General features: G+C 35.1%; 3 protein-coding genes across 4 annotated transcripts; 2 read left to right on the top strand and 1 right to left on the bottom strand.

Moving 5' to 3' along the window:
- Window positions 1-366: 366 nt before the first annotated feature.
- On the bottom strand, window positions 367-3200 carry LOC109175265 (coiled-coil domain-containing protein 130-like). Its single transcript, XM_019324502.1, has 6 exons — window positions 3065-3200; window positions 2337-2399; window positions 2155-2234; window positions 1313-1581; window positions 979-1142; window positions 367-888 (listed from the first exon to the last, which is right to left on the bottom strand). The coding sequence occupies exons 1-6, from the start codon at window positions 3065-3067 to the stop codon at window positions 556-558; spliced, it is 912 nt and encodes a 303-aa protein (XP_019180047.1). The 5' UTR covers window positions 3068-3200; the 3' UTR covers window positions 367-555.
- Window positions 3201-11040: 7840 nt separating this feature from the next.
- LOC109175277 (uncharacterized protein At1g26090, chloroplastic) lies at window positions 11041-14668 on the top strand. Of its 2 annotated transcripts, XM_019324514.1 has the most exons (8): window positions 11041-11470; window positions 12109-12252; window positions 12356-12430; window positions 12517-12710; window positions 12793-12964; window positions 13048-13461; window positions 13552-13704; window positions 14280-14668. In XM_019324514.1, exons 1-7 carry the CDS (start codon window positions 11237-11239, stop codon window positions 13681-13683), a joined length of 1365 nt encoding a protein of 454 aa, XP_019180059.1. In that variant the 5' UTR covers window positions 11041-11236; the 3' UTR covers window positions 13684-13704; window positions 14280-14668. The 2 variants fall into 2 exon arrangements, with proteins under 2 accessions (XP_019180059.1, XP_019180058.1); XM_019324513.1 differs by lacking the exon at window positions 14280-14668 and having other exon boundaries at window positions 11042-11470; window positions 13552-13820.
- A 1802-nt stretch (window positions 14669-16470) lies between these two features.
- On the top strand, window positions 16471-17986 carry LOC109175533 (clavaminate synthase-like protein At3g21360). Its single transcript, XM_019324801.1, has 3 exons — window positions 16471-16899; window positions 17175-17428; window positions 17507-17986. The coding sequence occupies exons 1-3, from the start codon at window positions 16534-16536 to the stop codon at window positions 17850-17852; spliced, it is 966 nt and encodes a 321-aa protein (XP_019180346.1). The 5' UTR covers window positions 16471-16533; the 3' UTR covers window positions 17853-17986.
- The last annotated feature ends 4748 nt before the right edge of the window (window positions 17987-22734 follow it).

The raw sequence follows: 22734 nt of genomic DNA, 5'->3' as shown, positions 1-22734 counted from the left end.
GGTCCTATGAGAAAGACCCTTCATGCACATGCACCTATAATAATAATATATGGTACGTAGGTATAGTACTGCAAATTAAAAAAATATGTAAGGATGGAATGAAAAGAATACAGAGAGGTAATCTGAGGGACAGTGTCTGAGAAAGAATCCAAAGATTACGCAACAATGTAAGATCATGCGCTGCTTGTCTGCTATGGTGTTTCAACTCAGCCGAAATTCATGCATTTTTCATCGATTCTGAAGAAAGCAGAAGGTCGGCGAGCTGAGGAGGGTGACATTAATGAGAAAAACAATTCCTCACATCAACTTCCAATTCTGATTTTAATATTTTAATCAATTTTGTAAGATATTTTTTTCGAATGACGAAAAAAACTCAGTCACTTTGAAAATATACATTGAGAAGTAAATCATGTCTTGTGACTCTAATCCATAAAAACCACAAAGAGAGTTACATGAGGGCAAATCTAGCACTTCATATTGAAACTATGTACTGTAGTAACAAGCAAACTCAAAACATGTATATTGTAAACAGGAATACAATGCACATAAACAGAGTTACATCCTCCTGTGGTTGCTGGAAGTAGTAACATCCCGAGTCCAAGATGATGGTTTAAATCCTCCGACTAGCAGTTTTGATGCCCCGGATGCATTTATTTTCCTCCTCTTTGCTTCAAGTTCCAATCTTTTGGAGGACCCGGATGAAGAATCAGAAAATATAGAGGAAGCGTGGATTAATGCTCGTTTATCCTTTCTGTTCCTGTCAAACTTGTGTGCGAATTTAATTCGTGAAGCAGCTGCAGCGTCCTCTTCGGATGCAGGAAGCAACCTATAGGCAAGTCCCATTTTCTTGGCAGCAGTCTCTTCTTCTGCAACGCGTTTCTTTTGACCCTGTATTTATGTTCAAAATTAGCAAGTGTGTATCCAAAAGGATGAAGCATTTGAAGCAAGGACCATGGACAAAAGCAAACAACACTATACCCTTAGTCTGGCACGGAGAGCCTTGTTTAAGGCATAGTCATCAGAGTGCCTCGCATCAGATACTTTCTGAAGTCGGACAAGACGAGGTTCAGCTTCTTTCTTCTTCTTTATATCTTCCTCCTGGTGCTCAAGACGGTAAAATGGATCTGCTAACTTACTTCGGTCTGAAAGATGAAATCAACAAAGATTAAGATATGGTAATGCATTGTAAATGCAAAGATATATGTAGATATGAAGCCAATAAACAGTAACAACATCATTTGCAGCATCAAAGTTTATTGGTGAAAATCAAACAGCTTCTCAGGATCATAAAACTAGTATGCAGATTCCTCACCTTCTTCAACAGGGAGTACCATGGTTTCTGCATCTTCAGCTTCATACTCTTCAGTCTTTCGCCGGGCTCCACTAATAATGACATACTCGCAGTTCTTTGGATCTGTTTGAATTACAATTTCATGTCTGCAGCATGCAGACTTCATGGAAAAGCTCCATATCTTTGTAGAATAGTAATTTCCCACTTGCTTTTTCTCAGCATTAAATCGAACACCCTTTGCGATCATTGATTCGCATCCACCACACCATATATTGAACGGCATTTCAAATCTATATGAATAGAAAAAATGGGGATATTAAAAGCATGAATTAAAGGACATAAATCAAAACCACAAATTAAAGGACAACATTAGATAAACCAACTTCTCTATGTGCAATATATCATTGTTTTTCTCCTAATGGGTTCTGCACATTTTACCTTGTCTCTAAGCATTTGCCCTTGAGATTGTCAGGAAATAATACACTATTTTATCCACACCATAGCTACACAGCTTGATTTTTAACTTCAGCATATATTAAACTGTCACTTCCATTTAACTTTATGTTTAATATGAGTTATTAATTAAGTATAGCCTAATTTTCAATTGACTTACTATGGAAAATATCAGTATATCAATGTGTTATGTTATAGCATGTATCTGCTCTAGAACTAACTCCAGAAAAGATCCAACAATACCTTCTAAATTTATTTCTAGGATACAGCAAAATAGCAAATATATCAGCTAAAGCTATTGAATGCCTACTTTTTGGTCCTAACCCCTGAGTTAACTTATATTTCACAATTTATAGAAAATATCATTCAGTAAATATTGTCACTATTAAATGAAAACTATAAACCCATACCTTATAATTAGGATGCCCTGATCTATTTTTCTTGCCCTCTCTCTGAGAGCATGTTGTCCATTGAACTTGTTCAATGAGCCCTGAAAAGAAAAGCTAATTTAAGAATCTGCAACAGTAATTTACTATAAATTCAAGTATTATCTAATACATGCAATTATATAACAGATTGTGAGCCAACTTACCTTCTTGGGTGTCCATTCTGGAGGATAGTAAAAATTATCTGCTCTAGCAGCTGCAAGAGAAGACTGCAGAATACAGAAGAGAAAACGAGTTTAGCTTGGTGAGATATGCACAATGGTATATGAAAATATAATGGCAGTAGAGAGGTTCAAAACAGGAAAATTTTCCCAAGCTTCATCAACCATGTAAATATCTACTATATCATCTACAACAAACTCAATGATTCATGACTTAAAGAGTTCCAATAGATATGCTTATAGGTTTCTAATTGTTGAAAGTAATACTGCAGAAAACCAGTACATTTCAATATTAACACTTAGTAGGTATATGTGAACTCCACAATTCATGTCATATATATATCATTTATTGTTATTTTGTTCAAAATCTGTCACAACTACAGCCAACTTTCCATCCTCATCGATTGGACCCTCTTATGTTCTAATTAAGCGTTAATCACAAAGGGGCACGATCAATACTCAATTGCAAAACTGCAAAACCCTAAATTCTGAACAATCGCTAAAATATACAACGCAAAAGTTCAGTAAATATGCAAATCAACGCAGAAAAGCTTATCAAAATTCGAAATTTTATTCTCACGGACCATTTAATTCAATAATTCTAATCACAGCAGCCGATTATATGCCCAGATATTAACCAAACCATAGCCTTGAAGAAAAGAGATCCCAAAAAGGTGAAAATATACACTAATTACAATATATTATTCACGTACCATTTTCCAATCTCAGGTTCTCACACAGTCGGCCGACCAATCGATGCTTTCGCTAATAGCAGATTGAGAGATGAAAATCGAAATCTTCAATTTGGGAAAGCTGTAAAGTTCCCGTAATTTTGCGGGTTATGGAAGGAAGAGGATCTAGAATTTATACTTCACGTGAACGACGTCGTAAATAAGAAATGGTCGGTCATACTTTGTGTTGGAATAGATTTGTAGCTAGAAAATGAAATAATGACATTATTTATTAAAACTTAACGATAAAATAATGTTAACAATTAATAATTCTTTTTTTTTTATCCAAATTAAATCAAAATTTGCCAAGCACTTTGTGGCACAGATGGCACCCGGGTTGGACTCCCAATTCGAGCCTCAATAGAAGCATTATTGCCTCAAATACTACATTGTAATAGAGTCAGTAGCATTCAAAATTTCAAATAATTTTGAATTACATTTTTCTTAAGCAATTTTGAATTACAATTTAGTGCTTAAAGGAAAATTTTATCCTACCAATGCCAATAAACCATTTCAATATTATATAAATGTCATCGTATTTGAGGGGTTCAAAGACATAACTTCTATTTGCAAGAGTCACTCCATGCCACTAGATCACAATCTCATTAATTAGTAACTTTGGTTGGAGTAATCTAAATAATGCATTTCTTTGGTTTGTTCTTTTTAATATAAAGATTGGTCTTTGTTTCTCTCTCTTAGTCTTCAATGAAAATCCAATAAAGTGTTCATAATCTTTCTTTTATTATTATGCATTATTATTGTTATATATACTGCCCCACGCTTATAACATTACATTACATAGTATGGATTATTATTGCCTCAACTTTCCCAATCGTAGATTGCTTGGTAGAAAGACAAAATGGATTGCATATTATTAATGTTATATACATACTTCCCCACCATGCACTGATGCACTAGCTTTAATTTGTAGGTGCTTGATTCAGTTTTGAATCGTATCTTCATTATTATCATTAGCTTTATATCGTAAAGGACTGTTAATAAATAATGTTCACAAATCTCATCTTGATTTAAATCATTATATTAGGTATAAGTTGCTTGTTTTTTTTTTTTTAATAATTTGATTCGTCGGACTATATTTTAGACCCTATGAACTCATCATCACACCGGCCTATAAGAAAGTAAATCAAGTATGCCTAGTTTCAAACTCCACACCAAATTGTACCGACCATTTTGTGCACAAGGAACCCAACCCCAATGTACCACAAATCAAATTGGTGGAGCTCATCTCTAAAATTTATGTGGTGAGATTTAATTTTTGATGTGCTCTTGAAAGCTAGAGTGTTAGTAAGATCGAACTTGATTGTAACTTTAAGATACAAACTCTCTTTTTTAGCGAGGGTGTATACTGGTAAACCTCATTCTTGTGTACATAGGAGAAGTAAATCGTACTAGGAAGAACCTATATATGTGACGAGTTTGATCGAGAATGTGTTGATAAGAATTAAGACATGACTTTCAAATACGAACTGAGAAGTATGCTATATCCACTCATTCATTCCTTTCAAGGTATGCAATTTACAAATAAATATAGATTAGGGAATGGATGTTAATTTGAGTTTGAGAGAATTATATTACAATATAGTAAATATAAAGTCAATAGGAAGATTGTAATGAAAGTGTAATATAGTCGCTTCAAATGTAACGTTTAGAAAAGTGTAGCTTCCATTGCACGAGGATTAAGATACAAGAGTGGTGGCATAAATGGAAATTTGTGCACTACAATTATATAAAAAGCAAGCACGAGAGAGCGAGATCGAGAAAGAATTTGACTTGTCTCCTTATTAAATAAATACTACTCCTATCAATTTCTTGAGAATAGCACGTTTAATATGTAAGAAACCTATGAAAACTTTAACAACATTTTATTATGGTTTGACATTGTACTATGTAGAAAGAACTCAGAACTCAAATAGCCCGCACGGACTTAGTTCAATGATTCAGTAGACAATATTTGAGAGAAGAGATCAAAGTTCAAATATCAACGACAATGTGAGAATTATAATCAAAGTGGAAAGATTTATTGTGCACACCGACATTAATGATAAACAAAAATAGCAAATATTGGGACAACACAAATTAAGTTGTTGACTTGGTAACTACAATATTTCAAGTTTAATTTGACTCCGCTCTCTCGGTGGGGATAAGCGACCTTCTTAGTTTGAGCTGGTCAATTATAAAAACACTTAACTTAATTTATTTTGTGGTCATTTATCGACTAGATCAGAATCACAAAACATAATTTATTGATACACATCCTCATATAGTTGTTACTAATTAATATGAAAAATATATAGGGTTGACAATCTACACTCATAAATACAGCTTTAATTTGTATTGCTTGATTTTGAAGGAACATTATTGGTAAAAGGGTGAAGCTAGCTAGCTACCGCCCTTCCCATGCCGGCCTTCTCTCACAATCCCAATAAATTAGCACATAAACTACCTCACAAGTCTCTCATGTGTAAGCAAATTAAACCCTCTATTCAACCTTAGCTTCTCTCCGCATTAATACATCTTTGCACACTTTTTCCCAGCCATTAGATTCAAGCTGTCAACCTTCAAACTTCATCAATCTCCCAACACAAAACCAACCAAAATCTCCCCATTTCATTGATCCATGTTGAGCCTTCTAACTATTCTCCTCCAACATTATTATTATGGCCTTAAAGGTTTTCCTTCTCATTCTTTGGCTCTCTCTTCTCCTCCTCCTCTTCCATGAATTCCCCGCTCTCAAGCTCATGAAAATCAACTCTTCGCCAACTATCTCTTCGCCAACTTTGCCTCCCCGTCTTCGCTCTTATTCAAGCCATAGAAAAGCATTAGCCGCCACTCATTTTGACTTCACTCCATTTCTAAACCACTCCCGCCACCGGAAGCGGCGCTCGCCGGAACCACACGGCCACCTGCCGCCGGGAGGAAACGAGATCGATCCGCGTTACGGAGTCCAGAAGCGCCTCGTCCCCACTGGTCCAAATCCGCTTCACCATTAGGGGAACTTCATGTGTGATCAAGAAACAAGATATGTAAGATGATGATGAATGGTTAGTGTGGGAGTTAAGCTAGCTTTATAATTTGATTATATTATATATAGTATTTTTCTCTATGATATAATATATATTACCATATTGTTTATTCTTGAAACTTCTGTTAATTCTACACCATCCAGAGTTAAATCACCCTATCTATAGACCCTTTTGAGTGTTATAAATTTTATTATAAAAATGATCACAATCTGATTAATGTAAATTGAGATCAATTGAGGCACGTGAATGTTCCTTTTTCATTTTGGGTAGTGTTGGGGGTGATAAGAAATTCTTGGGATATCATCATTTAACTTCTTTTTCTTGAGTGGCTATCATTGTTTCTTGAACTTAAGAAAATTGCAAGGAAAGCTAGGAGGAGGAAATAATGAGTAGTTGAGACGGCACGGCAATGCTAGTTGTGAAAATATAGGTAACTTAGAACATCATAATAATGATGATATTAACAAAAGTAGTTAGTTAGCCGGCCTTTAATTTGATGATTTAATTTGTTTCAAGGGAAATATAATTATTTAAGTGAAGGTTGGCATCAAATTAAATGTGCAAATCCACTTAATTGGTTGATTGGTTGTAGGCGTCTGGATCAAATTATGTATGTCGCATAGTCTGTTAGAATTATAGCACATGGAAAATGACCTAATTCTTTAATAACTAGTCCAGTTTTATGTAACTGGATTAAGTTACCATGATTTACATCTTCTCAGGAACTCTATCGGGTTTTAGGGTTGGAGATTCAACCTTTTGGGAACCATGAATTAAGATTTAAGTTCTGTTGTATTTGTCTCGAAGTGGTAATTTATTTTCTTTAAAAAAGTGCATTTGCATAATGACAATACAAATAAATATGAAGGTAACAACAACCATAAATGCTATGAATCCAAGCAACAATTATTTCATAATCACAAACCATATTTACTTCAAACATGTACAATAAACATCAAGTCTGATAGTAATTAATTAAATTTAACCTTCCAGACATCTGTCTAACAATATATGTGAATGAATAGTTCATATCTATAATACTTGCTAATCATAATACTCGATCAATCAAGATAAATTTTGATTCAAGATTTACTTTTTTGGATGAAACTAAGTTTGGGGTATAATTTAGAATGATTCACCGTTAAAAGAAAAGACATGGGAAAAGGTGGTCTTAGGACATCATGTAGTGAGAAGTGTATGGAGAGGGGGATGGCTAAAAGGTGGAATAAATGTAAAATTGCTTGCAAATGCATCAACCATGAACCGTCCATTCCAAATATTTTGATTTGGAATTATTATGCAAAATGAAATAGGATGATTGAAGTGGGACAAAAGTTGAAAGCCATCACTCGTCCTTAGGCTCTTAAAAATTAATGGCCACCGTCCAAAAGTAATAAACAAAGGTGAAATATTATTTTTGTACCATAACGTCATGAGTTCAGTTCTTGTCAATATTTTTTGAGTGCAGCATGTTAATTGTAAGATCTTTCCAGTACAATTTACTTCTTATTGTGCAATCTGTGAATTATTACACACAAAAAAATTAGTTTATCTAATGTATATCTTTGAATAATAATTATGAATTTTTCTGGTCAAAGAAAAGAAAACAAAAGAAAAGAAAAATGACTACTCATATTTAATTCCCAAAGTTGAATTCGTGACCCATGAATCATCCATGCCTGATAAATGAATTAATGCCATGACGTGAGTGTACGTGATATTATTATTATTTTAACAATATGATATCATATCTAATTTGAACTTATGATCTTTATTATTTTTTATCTTAAAAAATGTTTTGTTTCAATTAAATACAAAATATTTGTGCAGTGGTAGAAAGATTGAGATCCAGAAGTAGAAAGAGAAATTCTAAATAGTCGTCCTATTTATGTTTAAAATTTTAATTTTTTGTGACACATTATCATATAGTAATTGTATATAGTTTCTCTTTCTTTTTGGTCAATGCTACCAAACATAAAGAAATGATCCGATGGCTTGACTTGGCCAAAGAATTGAATTATATTTATTTGTAAATTGTTTAGTGGTACTGTGTCACTTAATTAACAAATAAATTACAACACTGCGTACCCCATCACATTAAATCATCATCATTAACTTAATCTCCGACCACTGCAAATGATTAACTATTTAACTTGCATGCTTTTGGATGGATGATTTCATTACTTCACTGACTTCGTCAAACAATTAATTAGCTAATGTGTGAAATGGCCAACTTTTCAATCTTACCTTAGTTGTCTCTCACTCATGTTACTATATTTAATATTTATGTGTACTCAACTACTCAAGCATGTCAACAACCTGTTAATTAAGTGTCAAATTTCTAACCACCAGTTGTAAAATATTCGAAAACAATCCAACAATCTAACGGTTTAAAATATTCTTTAATTTACAGGAAAATCCGCAACAACCAACAACTACTTAAAGATACATTTTGGTGATCGAAACACACCTTGTAACCCTAGTCATAACAAGATACATTAGCTTAGGTTACTATAACTAACCTACTCAAACTGAGAATGCTAACAGATTGCTCCTACTGTGAGTTAAATTTAGAATCTTATGGTTACTAAACCAACAATCCGATCAATTTGACTGAAGTTATTCCATGTTCAAAATGTTCCGACTATCTTGATGGTGGTTGGTACTACTAATCACATAGAGTGATGATAAGTAAAACTAATGAAAATTTTTCCAAATAATCAAAAATGATATTTTGACGGTGTGGTTTGTTCAAATAACTTTTGTTAGAGTGTGACACATAAATAATATTATAAGCATGTGTTAGTAATTTACTTTATTGAATACCATTTTTAATTAAACCAACCTGTATGAAGTTTGACATAGAGGCTTCTAGTTCCCCACCCTCTAACTGCTACCAATAAAAATTAGAAACATAAAACCCCATATATGCATATCCCTCCATGCAAGCTAAGTTTAATTACAATTCCTTTCAATTCAAGATCTTGAATCCTTCCTAAATTTATAGAAAAAAATGGTTCGTCCAATTCCAAGAAACATTGGCGAAACTTTGTGTTCAGTCCCATTAACAATCGCCATTTTTCTTTCAATATCAGCTCTTGTGGCACTGTGTGCTAAGCATGCACGGAGAGCGCCGCCGAGGGCCGGCGGCTCCGGAACCGCGCCACCGCCGCCGTCCACGAAGCGTCGTCCCATAACAATCATAAGGGGCAAGGATGCTCCGTTTGACAGAAGGGAGAAGGGTCGTGGCGGTGAAGAATCAGATACCGCCGGAATATTTGCGTCTGAGGCCGGCGGCGGCGGAGAGGGGTTGTGGCAGAAGGCGATATTGATGGGGGAGAAGTGTCAGCCGCCGGAATTTTCGGGTGTTATTTATTATGATTATAGTGGGAATAGAGTTTCTGAGCTTCCGAGGTCTCCTAGAGCTAGTCCTTTGCCAAGGTTTCATCTTCCAATGGGAGAAGACTAAAATTCAATTGGTTGATATGGATGGGAGTGTATGAATGTATGATTCATAATTTTCTTTAGAAACTTTTTTAGGTGAAATATATGGGACTTTGATTATTTATGGGAAAATTTGCAATGGCTATTTGAAGGTGTACTTTGAGTAAAGTATGTGACGGTTAATAAAATAGGGTGTGATCTGTGAATTGTACATGTAGTTACCCAAAACAAGTATTGCATTTTAAAACTAAGTTTGTATCATGGTAATTAAAAGTTTTATTACATAATTTTTTTATTTTCGTTCAAATATTCTTATTTAAAGATAGATAAATTGTATTGTGAAGACCTTGTGCTAAATTGTTAATAAGAGTCAATAAAAATACGAAATAGCCCAACTAACTAGAAATTAAATGCATTATATTTAAAATTATTAGATAATAAAAATACGTTACAATCTCTCAACTAGTTATAAATTTAATGAATTCACATTCACATGTATAATGTGATTTGTAAACTCTATATGTATTCTGAATTTGACGTATTTGATTAATTATAATCAGACTCTTTTTTTATTTTGTTTTTGAAAACATTAATCACTCATTTTATACAAAAAATAAAAAATAAAATTAAAGTTTAACATTTCAAAATACATAAAACAATTTTTTTTTTTTTGGGTTCATTCATTCAATGAATTGTTTGTTTAATTTAATCTATGTTTTTAAAATTTCATTAATGTATATTACAAACTACTGTTTATATGGGTTGTTTCGAGACATTAGTACGATAGATTAGAAATCTTAAGTAAAATTTGCTTTAAGTGGCATGGTGAAGTATATAATTTGGTAAAAATTGGGTTATCAAACAAAGTGTTTACATTATGAATTAGGAGTAGTTAACCAATCGGTCAGTTGGACATGGGAAGATAGTTAGACCGGCACTCGAACACAGTACTCGACTTGGCACTCAGTTTGAGACTTGACGTACCAGTCAACCTTAACGGTAAAGAAATGAATTATAAGACAATTGCTCAATTATGGAAGGATAGTCAAGGGTCACCTAAATTATCTCTTACTCCATAAATTATCCTTCTCCTTCTTAAAATCACTTTTCAATCTCATTAATTAGTCCACTCTACAATAAAATATATAATTACCATAAAGATCTCAATTACCATATACTTTACTCTTTTTTCCACTATAAAATGATCATAGTCAAATATAAAAGAGGGACATGTAAAAAAATCATCTGAATCATCTTACAAAATTATACTAAATTTTAGCTTGACACTATTTAAAAAGGTCCGTGATTTTCAACATTCAATTTTTACCTTAAAATTATCATATCTTTTTACTCAACAGGACATGTTGACTCGCCGAATAACTACCCACCGCGGTCATAAAACGAACACATTGGTTAATGGCTATGCTACTATGAAATTTGGATAAACGGAGGATTCACTGATTATATTGGCTATGGTACTATGTTTAAGATTTCCTTTATCCTAAATTTGGTACATCCATGGTTGGATTCCTTCACTCCATAAAATTAGGCAAAAAGAGTTTGATTGAAAGAGTTGTCAAACTTTCAAGAATCAATTTTTATGATAAAAAGAAAAGAATAATAGGAACCAATTCATAGTCACGTTCGATTCCTAGACTGCAAATCTATGGCTTCTTCCTCTTCTTCAAATCCCCAATTCCTCCTAACACCATTTTTGCCTTCATCTTCAATCCCAAAACTCGATTTCCCCCCTCCATTACTAAACCCATCAAGGAGGAAGAAAGGGGCTTTGGCCATGGCAGCTGCCGCTAATTCAGCCGCTGATAAGCCACCCAGATTGGTCACTTTCTTGGGTAAAGGCGGTTCTGGTAAAACCACCTCTGCTGTTTTCGCTGCTCAGGTATCTACATATTCAATCCTCTGTTGTCTCCTACCAAATGATTTTCAATCTTCTTAGTACTGATGATGACTGTGGAATGTGGAGTAAAATTAGTTGAGCTCCCGGTCATTTTAGCTTGAATTTTCGATTTCTTTATGATAATTGTATGGTTAATAAGTTTCCCTTTTCTTTTCAAGGATGAATGATGAGAAAATTCATGTTCTTTAATATATAAAATAAATAAAGTTGGGAGCTTTATAACAGTAATCTTCTGAGGAGTGTTGTGTGGAAACTGTAACATTACCAGAGGAGTGAATTCTGCTGGGTTTAGGTGTGTGATTGAGGAACAGTCCTAATCCTAGGAACACCTGAACTAGGAAGAGAGTTGTGTGAATTTTTTTTTTTGATACATTAGGTTTTAGCTCACGCCAGACTAATCCTAAACCCCAAGAACAGTCCATGTAGGGCTCAAAGATGTTGTTGGTAGGAGCCGAACCCCCACCTTACTGCTGGAGGGTTGACTTTGGGTGGTGGACCACTTGAGGGAATGAGAATCTGGGGAACTATGGAATTTTGGTTGATTCTTTAGTTATGTCAAGAATCAGGATGTCCTCTTAATGGTATATATATTTTACCACTATTAATTCTCGGGTATTCAGCATTATGCTATGGCAGGGCTCAAAACGTACTTGGTTATTCATTCCCAAGATCCTACAGCCGAATATCTTCTGAACTGTAAGATTGGCACATCTCCTGTTGCATGCAATGCCAACCTTTCGGCTGTGAGATTGGAAACTACAAAAGTGCGTTTTCTCTAGTCCACTTTGTCTTGGCATACATGTCGGGCTCATTAGCATACTTTTGGCCTACTTTTGACTTAAGATTAACAATCACCGATAAATGCAGATGCTTCTTAAACCCTTAAATAGACTAAAGGAAGCAGACACTCGTCTTAATATGACACAAGGAATTCTTGAAGAGGTTGGTATGTAACATTTCATCGTTCATTTCTGTCCTCTTAGAAATTTATGATTCCTCATCTTTAATCTTTCTTCATAATGTAGTAGGTGGTAGGACAAGAGCTAGGTGTGTTGCCCGGAATGGATTCGATATTTTCAGTTTTGGAACTTGAAAGGCTAATTGGATTCTTTGGAAATGTTACTCAAGGGAACAGTCAAAAGGAGAAATTTGACATTATAATTTATGATGGTATGAGCACTGAAGAAATGATTCGGATGATAGGCGCAACCAGCAAAGCAAGGTCAGAACTCTTTATTCCTCGTAACCACTGCCTCAATTTAAATGAAAAGGAGTTAAAATGGTAATCCCTCTCCCCTGTACAGATTGTACTTGAAATATCTTCGTAAGTTAGCAGAAAAGACCGATTTTGGGAGGTTGGCAGGCCCTTCTCTCCTGAGATTTGTCGACGAAGCTATGAGTTTAAGTGGCAGAAATTCCAATCTGAATGGGAAAATGAGTTCAGAGATATGGGACTTTCTAGATCGAACATTAGAGGTATATATTTCGGTTCCCATTTTCTTCTTTCCAAGCAGTAATGCAATTTTCTTGAAGGTGTCCCTGGGTTGTGTATGATGCAGAGAGGATCTTCTATCATTGCAGAACCCGATAAATTTGGCTGCTATGTTGTGGTGGACCCCAAAAATTCCGCATCTTTGGCTTCTGCATTACGCTACTGGGGCTGTGTTATCCAAGCAGGCGCCCAGGTCTCTGGTGCCCTCGCTTTTGCATCACCAAATAATGCTTCTGGGTTAAGGGAAAAAGTCGATAAGAGCTTTTCACCTTTGCCTTACACTTTCATTCCACATCTCTCGATAGATACCCGCCTAGAATGGAATCATATAATGCAGGATGCTTGTAGTGAGGATGCCCGCAAACTTCTTGCTGTAACAAGCCATGGGACGAGGATCCATCCTGTTAAGTTTGATCCGGCCAATAAAACTGTCACGCTTCTCATGCCTGGTTTTGACAAATCGGAAATCAAACTATACCAAGTATGTACCTTAAATTTTACACACTGCAACACTAGTAAAAGTTTATAGACTCAAAAGGTAATCTTATCGTTTTTCTTATTATTACTGTAGTTTAGAGGGGGATCTGAGTTGTTGGTCGAGGCAGGTGATCAAAGACGCGCCATTTTTCTGCCCTCGAAGCTTCAAGGCAAGGTTGTAGCTGCCAAGTTTATCGAAAGAAGTCTTGTTATAACCATGCAATAACAAAAAGCTTCAAGCTTTAAGGTTCTCTTCTTTCCTTGCTTCAAGTGCCCTTTGATGTACCAAAACTGTTCAGAAATTCACGAATTTTCTTTTGGACAAATGGTCATGTTAGAGAATAAAGTCTTTTGCCATACTGATTTGTGGGGTTGTATGAGAACACCCTTTTTCTTCAAGTAATCTATGCATCTCTGTATTTCTGGTAAGCTGAAGGTACAATATGGATAGAAATGATTATCTTTACGAAGAAACCTAGTCTGACAATCATGTGGATAGAAAGAATTGAACTTTCCACTCATCTACTGGGATGGGATAACCCAATCCTCATACACCGCTCCACCCATAGCACCAAAGCCCCATTTTTTCACACCCAAACCATCACTCCAACATAAAATGATGAAAATAAAGAACACCCAGATTCTTGAATTGCCTATAGACTCCTATTATGCCACTCTAAGCTGAAAATTTGAAGAAAATTAGGTTACCTTCAGGTTATGAAATTCTCCAGCATTTAAGAGTAGCAACATATAGCTGAGAACATCTCAACATCAATAACACTATCATCTTATCAAGAAAAACTTGGTTTATTTTGTACACAGAATGGCAACAGGTCAAAGGTAACAAGCTACAGGAGCCACCAATTTCTAGTTGACAGTCTTTGTCCAAGAAGATGGAACTCTTTACTGGATTAGCTTGTGTCCAGAAGAATGAAGAATTAGAGAGACTGAAAAAGAAGTGAAAACAACCAGAAGAGCGGTAAATTTGAGCATTAAATAGGCGGCACCCATGTTTCTTGTCCTGTGTCTGTAACTTCTTGCCATAGGTATATCTAGTTCTGACACTTACATAGTAATGGATTGGGAAACTTGAATTGTGGGATTATTATGAAACGAGAAATGATCAGATTTCTGGCTGGTTTAGGTGACTATGAAACACACAGAAAAGCATATTTTAGGAAATTTGACTAATTTGATATTAAAAGTAGTCTGTCACTATGATTTAGTTTTGGTTCTTCTTTTCCAAATACTGTTTACTATACCAATGAGTTAAGCATATTCAGTTCTGAATTGGTAGTTCCCTAATTCATTATTTGCTAGAATTGAAATTGAAGTTTTATGAAAAATGTAAATTTGTTATGACCTTATTTCTAACCTTCAAACCTTGCACTAGGCCAAACATTCCGTCCAAATTCGGAGACGATTGGATCACTTATTTTAAATAGAGACAAAATGACTTGATACTTGGTTGAGTGGAGACAAGTAAATGACTTGATACTTAATACCAGACACTTGATTTAAGAACATGTAAGCATAGGACTTAATGTAACAAGCCAACGACTAGTTTAGCCAATTGAAGACCAATGGACTTAATTGGTGTTTGAGGTCGGGCGAGAACCAGTCCTCTGCAGTCATATCCAATCAAATATATTTTGATTGTTATATTAAAAATGTAAATCGAAATAAATATAAGATACGAATTTGAACTCCGACTAGAATTGAAGCTCACAAACCCTAATGATGGTGACCTATCATGGAAACTGAGAAGAAGGATGAATGACAACTAATTAAGCTTTGCTTTGTCAATTAGAAGTGTCTAGGAATAAAATGGGAGAGAATAAATTAAATGAACAATAGACTATGAGTGCCCACAAGTACACAACAAAAATCTATATGTGGATCTCATTTTTTTATGGGCCCAAACCATGTTAGCAAATATATGGATGGGAGTATTATTAATCATTTTTCACCTAGAATGTTTGGTGCAACATCAAAATGTAACATGTATTTCATAGTTCATGTTTTCATTCCTACAAAATTCCCTTCAACAAATGGCCACATACAATAGTGCATGTGCCATAATGTACTGTCAGGAGTGGCTATCGCGGGTAGGGAAAGTACAGTTTTGCTAACTCATATTTGTGTAGTCATTAATACCACGTTGAGTCAAATTATACTAAAAAATTAAGGACTTATTTAGCAAATAACGGATTCGTCAAAATGACATTTTGACCTTAGTCAAAACACCAAACTAAATATTTGGTAAAATGGCGGTTTGCTGCAAACCGTTATTTTTGCAAACGCTGTGAAGAGCAATGTTTGGCTTTTGGCGTTTTGGGGAAAGCATATTCTTTCCCCAAAACACCCTTTATATTTAAAAAAATTTGAGTCATTAAGGCTCATTTAATATAATGAAGAGCCTATTAAATTAGAGAAAGTAGATCTCAAACCTGTGTGCTAGCACATAACAATGGAATTATATATACCTCACAAATAATGGGTCCAAAATCCTTGTAAACATCAAAGTAATTACTTAGTTACAAAGAGGTAAACAATGGAGACGACAACTACAAATTAAACACTTGCATGAAATTGTCGCCAAAAGCAATTACCTATGTTGCCAAGCACTAGACTCTCTCTATATATATTTTTTGTGAAACTATTAAATTATCATTCAGGGTTGTTGTTTAGCAATGGAGGTTTGAGAATAAAATGATTAATAAAACAAAAACATCTCTAAACTTGTTCCTGTCTAGGTTCTTTAATTTGTCTAAATCAATCAAACAAAGCCACAACATTTTTGGAACCGGCCTGTAACTAACTTAGACCTCTAATGATTAATTTCATAATAATCCCCAAGGCACAAAATAACAAAAGATAATCTAGAACTGAATGCTTTTCTATAAATCAAAGTTACAAAGTAGTCATTATCATCCGATTCTCATTGTAAAATGGCGATCACTACAACCCCAATCACACTATAAGTACACACTCCTAATACATTCTCAAAACCAAGAAATTGAATTAGAGAAAGTAGATCAAAGAAAAGAAAGAAGAAACTTTGAGATAATTAAAAATGGAGTTTTGTTGCCAAGATTTCAAGGTGGGAAAATGCGGAGGGCAAAAGGTGGTGGACGGAGAGAGCATGCCGCTAGTGTTGAACCCTGCGGAGCCATGCGAGAAGAGGGTGGATTCATTGGTGGAAGCCCTGGAGAAGAACAAGGAATGGTTTGAGAAGATGATCATCAAGAACAGTGCTGTTCTTCTCCGGGGGTTTAACGTTGAGAATGCCAAACACTTCAATGATATCATTGAGGTCCTCGGATGGGAAGACATCCGCTACGTCGGACCGGCGCCGAGGACTCATGTCTACAAGAGGGTTTGGACGGCCAATGAAGGCCCCCTCTCTGAGTTCATCTACTACCACCATGAAATGGTCCTTGTAAGTTCACTTAATTAATTGATGTCATCATTTAAGGGTCGGGTGTCTATACTATCCCTACACGGATAGCTCAATTCACTGCTGGAAATTATGGAATTTCTGACCACCTGAAAGTGATTCCGATCACTTTTGGTATCCGGAAAAACCTTTGTTGCTATTTTCGACCACTTTTTACTTTCGACTTGATTTAAAGATCACTTTCAGGTGGTCGGAAATTGCATAATTTGCAGGAGTGATTTTTAGTGCCATTTAATTTGTTGCATGCATGCATGCAGTTCAAGGAAAGCCCAAAGAAAGTGATACTGTTCTGTGAAGTGCCGCCGCCGGAAGGCGGGGAGACGCCCTTCGTTCCGAGCTTTAGGATAACAGAGAGGATGGTGGAGGAGTTTCCAGAAGCTGTGGAGGAAATGGAGAAGAAGGGACTCAGATATACATTCTCTGCTCCCAGCAAAAGTGATGTTGCTTCAATGAGAGGTCGAGGATGGGAGGACGCTTTTGGAACCTCAGATCCCGTAGAAGCTGAAAAACGGTAAATTTTGTTGTCTCAACTAAAAGTTTAAATTAAATCTGAACATTATTGACAGAGAAAATGATATATAATTTGCAGGGCAAATGCGCTGGGAATGGAGGTGGAGTGGCTGCCGAATAATGGGATGAAGACGATCTTGGGGCCTCGGTCACTGACTCGGGTGTTCGAGGGGAGAAAAGGGCGGCGGATGTGGTTCAACACGGTGGTGGGGATGCACGGGAAGGAAATCAGCTCTGCAACAATGGCGGACGGGAGTGAGATAGATGCTGGTGTGGTAAAGAGATGTGGAGAGATCATTGAAGATGAAAGCATTCAGTTCAAGTGGGAGAAAGGAGATGTTCTCTTCCTTGATAACATGGCTCTCTTCCATGGAAGAAGACCATCTCTTCCACCAAGAAAAGTTCTCGTTGCTACCTGCAAATAACTTCAACCATATTCCGGCCACTTTTATATATGTCATTCACAAATAATACATTGTAACCCGACAACCTCAATTAAGTTGTCTCGATAACTAAAACATTATCAGTTAATTATGGACAACTTTAGACTGCATGTTTACTTCTTGTGATCTTTTGGCTGCTAAGGTTACAAGATGATCGGGGTTACACTCGAGTGCATTGTAAGGTGTGAATTAAACAAAATAAAGAAATTATATTTCAAGCCTCTAGCTTTATTAAAGCTTTTTGTTGTTCAATTACAAATCAAACAAGGAACATGGAAAAAATGGTACAATGAAAGAATTTAGTATTGTGAAAGTCATCGTGAAAACCGATGGTCGTGTCCGGCTAATAATTCCTACCTTTTCTAACATAGTGATATGACTAAAGAGTAAAGACTAATGGCATAATCCAATGTATTAATTAATTATATTCCTCAAAAGTTCCGTGGACGACTATGCTAGTTGCCATTTGCAGAAGCAAGCGAAGCTCTATTATTAGTTATGCCTAATTAACAATGATATATATGATGTTCGATAAATATATATATGTTTGTCTATTCTGTCAAATCGCCATTTTATCAGTCAACAGCTAGCGGATTACAAATAGGACGGCTACGGCTGCTAGCTAGTATTCCGATCCTCTTTCCATATGAAGAGTTGACTTTGGACAATATGCATGCTTGCCTGCATTCCAACTGACATATTACATATACATATGTCAAATTTTTATTTTAATTGGCTAATCTAGTTGGTCTGAAGTTTGGAGGGTTGAGTTTAACATCATACAACATATATGATACTAAGTTCATGCATTATTTTCTTATGAAATCCTGTACAACAAGCTTGATTGAAAAGAGCTAGAATCAAAATTATGACTTAGGTACATTAGTTATATTTCACTGTATCCACTCGACCACCTCTTTTGGAAGACATACTCATATAGAATCAAGATCAAGTGTGAACTGTCCTTCTCGTGCAAACCTGCGAACTATTGAAGGATTACATTGTACCTACTACATGAATGCACACGAAGCTGGAGGAGTTGCGGTGCAATCGTATAGTAAATACAGTGCATTCCTTCATTTCGTACGGGGAGGGCAGTTCGCGCACTTGATCCCATAGCTATATTTCTCGCCCCTAGAGCCACTTCAAAGGTAAATCGCAAATTGCGCAATCAACCCACCGATCAGACTCTAGTATTTATGTGCACACAAGGGATCCAATCCACACCCTCCCAGTGGAATTCGGACTCCTACACTGTCGTATTCAATCTTGACATCAAGTCAGGCAACGAATCACTATACTAAACCCGAGGAACATTGTATTTTTATGACGAGAAAAACTCGTAGTTGCTATAAGAAAGTGTAAACAATGTTTTTTTTTTGGGGGGGCGGGGGGACAGTATAGTATGCGTTACTCATCTAGTTTATTCATTAATACAAATAGCAATTGTTTATATATTATACAGTAACATGTGGCATAACCTCGAGGAACGAAATACTTGCAATCCATAAACACCACAGTTTTCAACAAAATTGAATACATTTTCTAATAAATGACACATACATTGTAGCATACGTGCAAGGAAAACGCAAGCAAAATTTCTCCACCAGATTCTTGAAAATTTTGCAAATTATAACCTGCCCATCCAGAGTCACCAACAACGTAACATATATCATGACTCTTGATCTTCTATTAAATTTATTTATAGTAATTTTTATTTTTGAATTATGAATACACTTTTTTTGCCCCCGCTCAACCCCCCCCCCCCCCCCCCCGATCAAGTGGGGTATGTATAATTCTTATACCTAAACGTCACAAGTTCGATTCTTGTCAACATCTTTAATTTCTTAGTTGAATCCCTCAACATGATCTTATTAATAGAATTTACTTCTTTTGTGTGGTTTGCAGGCTATTACATAAAATGGGACACTAACTTTTTTTCATCCAACTCCTCTCTCTGATCCATCACCCTCAATCTTTTGCCGAACTCTATACTTACCCACAATGCTTAGCTCGATGATGTTATATTCTTGTGTGTGTCAGTGTCCCCACACACACACACACATATAAATAAACCCCAAATCTTCCTTTTTCTTCATGTTCAATAATTCATCATTACCACCTCATCTTATAACCAAAAGCCTAAGAAGAAACTAATTTCATGGCTTCTTCTTCTTCTAAAACCCTACGTTTTTTGTGTTGCATTATCTTCTTCTTTCTTCTCATTTTAACTCGTTTTGGTTCAAGCATGGCTGCTAGGCCGGGAGGAGCGTTGATGGAGGAATATCATGTAAATAAGCACAAGTTAAGGAAGGGGTTGTGGCTAAATTCTCTGCCTAAAGGGACTACAGTCCCTCCTTCTGGTCCTTCCAAGAGGCACAACGTTGTTGATCAGTCCAAAAAGGGTTAATAACTTTCGGACACCCATGTATAAGCACTTTAGGAAAACACAGACGGTGATTCTAGGGCACTATGGTTAGTTCAATCTTTAAGAATTTTACCCACACCTTTTTCCCGCGTTAGCACATGACAATTTTTTTTAGTTTGAAGTTTCGCATGCGTCGAAAGGTTTTGCAAGTCGAAGATGGCTAGATTTTCTTGTACACTAGCATGATAAGATGTTAGTTTCTTAGCTTTTTTTTGGTTTGATGAATTTAAGGATATATTGTGTGTAAATATTTAGGTGATGCCTATGTATTTTTGTACTTACATGATAAGAAGATGTTTGTTTTCATGGTTTGGTGATTTTTGTTAAGTTTAAATTATGTGTAAATATTCATTGTGAAATCAATACAATGTATTCAGATTTGAGAGTGCATTCAAAAAAAAAAAAAAGTATTCAGATTTGAGAGTACATAATGTATATAGACTTAATTTTAAACCCTAAACTAGTCATCATAATCTTGAGAGTACATGTATATAGACTGAATTTTAAACCCTAAACTAGTCATCTAGATTATGAAGCTTTGCATGTTGATCTATTACAATGCAAGAAATTTTATTATTTATGATTTAATTATTCCATTACAAAATAATTAGATAAAAATCACATTAAATAATATTTAAAAATTGGTATAAATAATATTAATTGAATAAGAAAATGGAGCTTTGATTTGCTTGCAAGAATAATCCTCTTTCTTATCCATTATATTGGCCGCCATGCAACCGAATTGAAATTAGGCAACTTTCCCTTTTGGGAGGGATCCTAAAGTACATAGCAATTGTACTATGATATTAACTCATTTTGATTGTCACTCAAAATAATACTCACCTGTTCCAAAAAAATGGTCGGGTGAGTGAAATATGATTCTTGTACTAGAAGATCACGAATTTAATTCATGCTAGTAACTTTTCAGTCAAGTTCGTTGCATCGAGTAACTTACCTCTTCTTTGTGGTTGGTCGAGCTAAATAGCCCATCACACAAGACAATTTACATCTTTTTTGTGGTATACAGACTATCATACAAGAGCAAATAAGTAATTAAAATGTAGATTTAACTAATAAGTTAAGAAATTGTATAAAAAGTTCTATTAAATATAAAGATAAGTTTAAAATTTACAAGGAACTATTAAAAAGATCAAAAGTGAATTAAAAGAATTAATTTAATATTGAAATAATAAAAATATACAACTAGTCAATTAGAAAAAAGTATTAAAAAGTTCAAAATTAAAGTTAAAATCTTTGCACCAGTCTATTCAACCATGCACATCAAATGAACAGTTGGTACACCATGCATTTTTACCTACCTCAGCTCTCTCCTGCATTTTTCTAGCAAAGATTTCCTGTTTAATTATTGCCTAAATGTTAGTCACTAAGAGCATCCACATTGGTTGGGGAGAATGAGGGGATAATGTAAGAGTGATTAGGAAAGAGAATGTGGGAGGGGAGAAAAAAAAAAAAAAAAAAAAAAACAAAACAAAAAAAAATTAAAAAAAAAAAAAAAAAGGAAAATGGCACTTTTTCCCCCTGAGTTATATACCTATAGCATTTTTGCCCCCTAAATTATTGAAGTGGTTGTTTTCCCCCCTGAAATGTTAAATGGACATATTTACCCTTCAACTAAATATTTAATTTATTTTTTTTCTCCAACAAATTATGACCATAATTTGGTTCAAACCAAACAAACACTATAGCAACCAAATCGAAATATTCCAATTACAATTTAGAATCGAAATCCGATATTTAGAGTTTATTAAAATCGTGAACCAGAACGGACGGTTCATGTTCCGAACTGAAAAAATAAAATACATATATTGTTGAATTTATACTATTTTAAAATAAAAAATAAAATTTTAAAATAAAGACGGTTCAAAATCGTGAATCGGATACAGAACCGCCGGTTCACGGTTCAAGATTCAATTTTTTTGATACATAATTTTAATAAATTGACATTTAAATATTGGATTCTAGATCTGAATTATAACCGAAAACTATTAATTCGATTGCTATAGTATCCGGTTCAATTCAAACCGAACCGTGGTCATCCCTATGTATACGCAATAATTTGTTGGAGAAGTAAAATAAATAAAATATTTACTTTAAGGGTATAAATGTCAATTAAATATATCAAGGGGAAAAAGCACCACTTTTAGAATAACTGAGGGGGCTAATGTGCTTACCTAAATAATTGAGGGGGAAAAAGTGCTATAAGTATATAACTCAGGGGTAAAAAGTGCCATTTTCCCAAAAAAAAAAAGTAATCAGACGCGTGCAGTGCACGCGTGCCCAGGCTGTGCGCGAAACGCGCATAGCCTTTTTTTTTTTTTTTTTTTTTTTTTTTTTAATTTTCTGACATTATGCCTATGCAGGACAACTATTTCTAAATTATCTCCCCCTCACATTAGTTATTATCTCTACATGGGA

The sequence above is a fragment of the Ipomoea nil genome, unplaced genomic scaffold, assembly GCF_001879475.1.
Source record: "Ipomoea nil cultivar Tokyo-kokei standard unplaced genomic scaffold, Asagao_1.1 scaffold0688, whole genome shotgun sequence".
Classification (NCBI taxonomy): Eukaryota; Viridiplantae; Streptophyta; class Magnoliopsida; order Solanales; family Convolvulaceae; genus Ipomoea; species Ipomoea nil.
The sequence above is the reverse complement of the archived record's forward strand: the minus strand, read 5'-3'. Positions and strand labels throughout refer to the sequence as shown.

Bases quoted from the DNA above. Each gene is read 5' to 3' on its own strand.
- LOC109175265 (XM_019324502.1), bottom strand. The intron at 1,582-2,154 runs GTATGGGTTTAT...CTATTCATATAG, and splicing joins CAGGGCATCCTAATTATAAG to ATTTGAAATGCCGTTCAATA. The intron at 1,143-1,312 runs GTGAGGAATCTG...TTCATCTTTCAG, and splicing joins GGTACTCCCTGTTGAAGAAG to ACCGAAGTAAGTTAGCAGAT.
- LOC109175277 (XM_019324514.1), top strand. From the start codon at position 11,237: ATGGCTTCTTCCTCTTCTTCAAATCCCCAATTCCTCCTAACACCATTT. The intron at 12,431-12,516 runs GTTGGTATGTAA...ATAATGTAGTAG, and splicing joins CACAAGGAATTCTTGAAGAG to GTGGTAGGACAAGAGCTAGG. The intron at 12,965-13,047 runs GTATATATTTCG...TGTATGATGCAG, and splicing joins TTCTAGATCGAACATTAGAG to AGAGGATCTTCTATCATTGC.
- LOC109175533 (XM_019324801.1), top strand. From the start codon at position 16,534: ATGGAGTTTTGTTGCCAAGATTTCAAGGTGGGAAAATGCGGAGGGCAA. The intron at 16,900-17,174 runs GTAAGTTCACTT...GCATGCATGCAG, and splicing joins ACCACCATGAAATGGTCCTT to TTCAAGGAAAGCCCAAAGAA. The intron at 17,429-17,506 runs GTAAATTTTGTT...TATAATTTGCAG, and splicing joins CCCGTAGAAGCTGAAAAACG to GGCAAATGCGCTGGGAATGG.